At 51.4% G+C, this 6,000-nt stretch overlaps 2 protein-coding genes across 2 annotated transcripts; both read left to right on the plus strand.

The window, feature by feature from the left end:
• Nucleotides 1-1,298: 1,298 nt before the first annotated feature.
• CDEST_14858 (Putative glycoside hydrolase, family 3, glycoside hydrolase superfamily) lies at nt 1,299-3,721 on the plus strand. Its single transcript, XM_062931014.1, has one exon. It carries the CDS (start codon nt 1,365-1,367, stop codon nt 3,222-3,224), a length of 1,860 nt encoding a protein of 619 aa, XP_062787065.1. The 5' UTR covers nt 1,299-1,364; the 3' UTR covers nt 3,225-3,721.
• Nucleotides 3,722-4,814: 1,093 nt separating this feature from the next.
• On the plus strand, nt 4,815-5,501 carry CDEST_14859 (uncharacterized protein; the record flags this gene model as incomplete). The annotated part of the gene is made up of 3 exons (XM_062931015.1): nt 4,815-4,920; nt 4,976-5,186; nt 5,306-5,501. The coding sequence occupies 3 exons, from the start codon at nt 4,815-4,817 to the stop codon at nt 5,499-5,501; spliced, it is 513 nt and encodes a 170-aa protein (XP_062787066.1).
• Nucleotides 5,502-6,000: the final 499 nt, after the last annotated feature.

Below are 6,000 nucleotides of genomic sequence, written 5' to 3' on the forward strand. Positions count from 1 at the left end.
CAGACTTACTTTTGGCTTAATCGAAGGAGTAGACTCTCCCGATCGACTTATGTTATCACGTTCAAAGGTAAATCATAAGAAAGGTTCTAGTACAATCCATAGGACCTGTGTGAGAAGTTTAGTGAAAAGTAAGTTGTTGTTCTCGCTAAGTCTGATCGGCTCTGCCCCCTTATATCCTTTGCACGATCGGATCTAGCTTACATAAGTACATCTCCAATCGAAAAGATTAGAAAAGGTATCTGATCGGACTAGTTACCCCACCCCGTTCCAATATGAAGTAGAGAAGCAATAGAATAGGAATAGTGGTATGATTGATGTTGATGTGGTGGTGAGGTGGTTCAAATGGGGGCGTATTTAAGTTAATACAATTCTCTCTGTTTTTCTTGAACCTACAAGGGTAGGCTACAGCATCATACTCTCAGACAACTTGATTTTCCATCCTTGATCAGACAACTGGTCCCAATCCCGCTTTCACACTTTGATAGTTCTTGCTTAGTCTGCGGTTAGTTGTCAAGTTTCTGGCAACCTCTGGATTCAGCATCTGTTGTAGCGAGTGACTGATGTTGTGGGGAACATGACCAATATGCCAAGAGAGTAAACCCCGTGGGAAAACTCCTGCTGGGGGTGGAGCCATCCTGGACTTGCGGTGAAAGACATGTCCAGATGCGTCGTGAGCTGCGTGAACGATATAGCTTGGCCAAACAAGCTGCCCCGATTCCGAGCAATCGGGTTGGGGTAGATGCGGATCAGGATTTTACCCCGCAACCGATTTATAGGTCGTTCTCTTGATCTTCCTTGGTCGATTCCTCGTATGACATACACGATCTTGGCAACCTTGCCTGGAGCGTATGTTTGAGTGGAGATGACCTCCGTTGGCTTTCAGGTTACCTCCCTCGTCCCTCGTGTTTATACATGAGGCCAAGTCTCTGTATGTCCATGTGCCGGCAGGATGGATACTCTTGATGAACAACATCGCGAAGTACTTACGGAAAGGGGAATATTCGGAAATACTGGCACAACCAGGGCATCGCCTTTTAGTCGTCTTGGTTGCCTTTATTTCGATTTTTCTGTCCGTACAGACCCCGCCATCTTGCATCGGCCTTATTATGGAGTACCCAAGACCGGACTGCAGTCAGTTGACTGACTCGGCTGTTAGCCACGGCTTCTGGGCCAACGTTCAAGATGATTCTCGTTGAGTTGTGGTTTCTTGACAATTTGGAGCCCTGACCAAGACACTCGCGGTATAAACGTTCACCATTGACTCCCATCTCTGCTCCTTAGTAGTCAGTTGGCAAAGAATAGGCCTTCCAAACGTGTCGTCTCCCGTTCCGTATAGTATTTGGGAACGGCCCAGCATATTAAGCATGCGTAACGGCATCCTCGCCCTCGGTGCGCTGGCGGGCATCACCAGTGCTCGCTTCATCCCCAGGCAGAGTAATGGCACCGAACAGATCCCGGCATATCGCAATGCCTCCCTCTGCATAGATGAGCGTGTGGACGACCTTCTGGCCCGCATGACGCTGGCCGAAAAAGCAGGCCAGATGTTCCACGCCAGGACATATATCGGAAACGGCACTCTCGACAATACCCTTGACGGCAACCTCGACGACCAGGTCCTCGAGGACATCAGCGAGAGGTCCATGACGCATTTCGTACTCACGGGAGCTATCGACGACACAAGAAACACAGCTGAGTGGTACAACAACCTGCAGAGGCATGCCGCCGAAGCCGGCCTCGGCATTCCCATTACTATCTCGGTGGACCCTCAACACGGCGTGACCACGCAAACGGCCGTGTCGTTCGTAGCCAAGGCCTTCTCGCGTTGGCCCGATCCGATGGGCGTCGCCGCCCTGCGCTCGCCCGAGCTCACCCGCAAGTACGCCGAGGTCGTCCGCGAGGAGTACATGGCCGTTGGAATCCGCCAAGCTCTTCATCCCCAGATCGATCTGTGGACAGAGCCCCGATGGGGCCGTGGCAGCGCCGGCTTCAGCGAGGATGCCGCTCTTACCAGCCAGCTCGGCGTTGAATGGATCAAGGGGCTGCAGGGCGACAAGCTCGGCCCTCGTTCCGTGGTCGCTACTACAAAGCACTTCCCCGGCGGTGGTCCCATGGAGAACGGGGAGGACTCGCATTTTGAGTGGGGGAAGAACCAGACCTACCCGGGCGACAACTTCGACCATCATCTGATCCCCTTCAAGGCGGCTATCGCCGCCGGTACCGCCCAGATCATGCCCTACTATTCCCGCCCCATCGGCACGCAGTGGGAAGAGGTTGCCTTTGGCTTTAACAAGGGCATCGTCACGAACCTGCTCAAGGAGCAGCTCGGCTTCGAAGGCATCGTTGTCACGGACTGGAACATTGTCAAACAGCGCTTCTGGGGCCTCGAGGAGGCTTCCGAGAAGGAGCGCACGCGGCGTGTGATCGAAGCTGGTTGCGACATCTTTGGCGGCGCCGACGGCTTCCCGGACCTGATCGTCGAATTGGTCGAGGAGGGAGCCATCACTGAGGAGCGAATCGACTATTCGGTGCGCAAGCTCATGAAGGAGAAGTTCGAGCTCGGCCTATTCGATAACCCTTACGTCGACATCGAAGCCTCTGTCAAGACCGTCAACAACCCCTACTTCGCCCGCCTCGGCCGGGAGCTGCAGCGTCGTTCCCTGACCCTCCTCACCAACGACGGCATCCTGCCCCTGCCTCCCTCTTCCCGATCGGCCAAGTTCTACGTGGAGGGAATCCCCGAGGATGTCATGGAGTCCTACGGCCTTGCCGTGGTCAGTACTCCCCAGGAAGCCGATTACGCCTTGCTGCGACTGCGCTCGCCTTACAAGCCCACCAGCATCGTCGGGCCTCTGGGCGAGATCAACAACGGTACCATCGAGTACAACTCGACGGAGAAGGCGCGGCAGGCCGAGATCTACGGCGCCGTTCCTACCGTGGTGGACATCAAGTTCAACCGGGCCCCTGCCGTACCGGAGATCGTCGAGCAGGCGTCCGCGCTGCTCGTGAACTACGGCTCGACCCCCGATGCCTTCCTCGATGTCGTCTTTGGCATCGACGGGTGGGCCCCCGAGGGAAAGCTGCCCGTTGAGGTGCCCCGATCCCAAGCTGCCGCGGATGCCCAGCTTGGGGACGTGCCCTTTGACAGCGTCGACCCGTTGTTCAGGTTTGGGCATGGACTGAGATATACTGATGCCTGTACAGGCGGGTGTAACAACAGGCGATAGAGCCGTGGACCGAGAGCCGTTTTAAATCTCGTTAGAAAACACTCCAATGCCCAGCTTTACTGTGACTAAGATAGTAACGCCTGTGGGACATTTTCTGAAAAGAAAAACAAAAAAGGGAATCCCACGTTCTTCACTGACAACTGGAGGCGGAATATTCAGCAGCGTCACGCTGAGTCGGTAACTCACAATGGAGAACGAACCTTCAAAGCCACTTGTAATGTCAAATACATGTCGCTGTCGTGATCAAGCAGTCTATGGCAGAAAACAAACAAGTGACCAAAATACCGAGCGACAAATTAGAAGGGAATTACTCGAACACATCATTTCGTTCTCCCCCATATATATCAGCTTTCTCGAGAGTGTGACCATGTCTATTTCATCAATGAGTTGATGTCAACGGACGGCGAGGCGAAGAATGACATGGGCTTGAAATGTTGGCCATAGGTTGAGATGCATGTGCTGTTTCTTTCTTGAATAGTTCAACCCAGTACGGTGCTCTTTCGAAGGAACGCTGCCAGGTCTACTAAGGGCGGACTCAACATATTGCCTGTTTCTAAGTTGCCATGGCCGTGACTTTCCTAGACGAGCATTGTCTGTTTGCCGACTTCGAGTGCCTACCGATTCGACAAAAGATTCTATCATAAACTACGATTTCGCACTGATCTGACACATACGACCATACCCATTGGAAAACTCGGGATCCCGTCCGCTCTCCCATAGATAAGCCAATGAGGGCCGGATTAGTAGTTGGGTCGGTGACGACCAGCGAATACCTGGTGTTGTATGTTTTTGCTTTTGCCTGCTACTATGAAGTCGGTAGTTCCCAAAGCCTAAGGTAAGGGATAGAGCCTTAAGGAGCTAGACGTTATCTTTACTAGCGCCTACGCTAATAGTGTAAACCTTGTCAGGCAGGCAAAGGAGATGCAGTACATTAACGGCAGCCAACTGGAGAGTAAGCTAGACAAGTACTTCAGGTCCAGCGAGCAAGTCGAGGACGCGCGCCCGACGACTCGGTCTATGACTAGGCATAGTCAGCAGCCGAGAAACTAGGCCCATCGTCCATCCTATCAATGTAGCGCATCCGTTATTATTAATACCAACGGTTGCACCTATTCAGACAGCATTTATATATAGTACAATTGACATGACAAAATTCTCAACACCTTTGATCTCCTGGTTCATGATACTCTTACTTAGAGCTGGCAATATGTGGCAATTGTAGCTGATTCCAGCTGATTTAGTTAGACGCGCCTAGATTCCTATATTCATCAGCTTTCGGAACCTAAAATGGTTTGAGAATGGACGGAAAAAGACGTGTTATGCTGATGTCAAAGATTTGTTTCAGATCTTGCACACCAGCCCTTATGGATTGTCATGAATGCCAAGTAGAATCCTCCCAGCTGCTGTCACCTCGGCTTTGAGAGGGAGGTGAGCACTGGCTTTTGTTTCGAAGAACATTCGGTTGTGACTCAAAGATCCGATGAAAGCTCTGGAAGTAGCCAAGATGGCATTGACACTTTGATGCCTTTGTGACCCATTTATTTACAGTCGTCTTTTGTGAACAAAACTGTTTGAATCTCTCAATTCATAATGAAGGTATTGTCTGAGCACCACAAAGCAGCCTCGAAATTCTTTCGAGGTACATTTCGATCGAACAACGTCGTTGTCCAGAATCAACGAAGAAGCTGGAAAACGAGTATCATTTGTAATACGATACAAACACCCTTCTACGCTTATCTTTATTATCTTAGGCACTGCTGCGTACTGTTCTAAGTTCCTCTGCTCTAATAGCCTTATAGAGCAGTTCTACAATAAGCGCTTCCTCTTTAGCACGCTTAGCAGCCTAGACAGCCTAGGCCTAGGCAACAATAATTTGCTCACGCACAAGGTCGTCAAGCACAGCCAGGACGTCAAGTTCCAGGAGACAGCAGACAGCGTCATCAAGACGACCATTAGCAACAAGTCCCCTGCCAAGCTCTGCAGGCAGCTCGTCTGCTAGGCGCAGACGACCTAATAGACCAAAAAAAAGAAAGAAAAAAAAAGAAAAAAAGAAAGCTAGCATTGATTGCTCATACAACCAGTGGCATCCATATCTACATTCTGCTCTCGCAGACCGCCCTCATCATCTCCAACATGAAGAGGTCCTGCGACTGCCCTCACTGCCAGAGCTTGATCAAGTCCAGCTACTTCCCGTCGGCCGTGTCGGAGTACACCCCGCTCAGCGACGGCGACACGGAGCCGGAGGTCGTCGAGCGGGACGTCGAGGTCGGCCATTAACGGCTGTCGCTGTGATGCCATCAACGAGTCGACTATGTTTATGGCTTTGAACCGGAACCCCCCCCCCGGGGGGGGGAGGGTAAATTGGCATGGGAAGTGTCAGACCTCGTTTACATAAGGAAGGTCTGGGTGGGACACTCCACCAGTTCTTCCCCTCTGATGGTGGCTACTCTACTGCGTAGTCCTTGACTACTATCACTTTCAGCCTGTATTGGCAGTTCTTTGTCTCTGTTTTGATATATTCGACCTTCGGTCATTATAGGAAGATTCATAATGTTTTTTCGTAGACAGAGTGCAGACTGCGCTCTGTCCACTCATTTGAACAGCATACTAGAAACAAGAAGCCGGCAGGAACGAACTAAATACTTCCACAGGAATGAACTAGATACACAATGAACAAGCCTGCGTATGTAGGAGCAGCATCGCATGCGTTAAGAATCCTCGCCTTGGAGGGCAATGACCCCCCAAGCGTTCGGCGTCATGTTGACCGAGTCGTTCC

This window comes from Colletotrichum destructivum, chromosome 10, assembly GCF_034447905.1.
Source record: "Colletotrichum destructivum chromosome 10, complete sequence".
Taxonomy (NCBI): domain Eukaryota; kingdom Fungi; phylum Ascomycota; class Sordariomycetes; order Glomerellales; family Glomerellaceae; genus Colletotrichum; species Colletotrichum destructivum.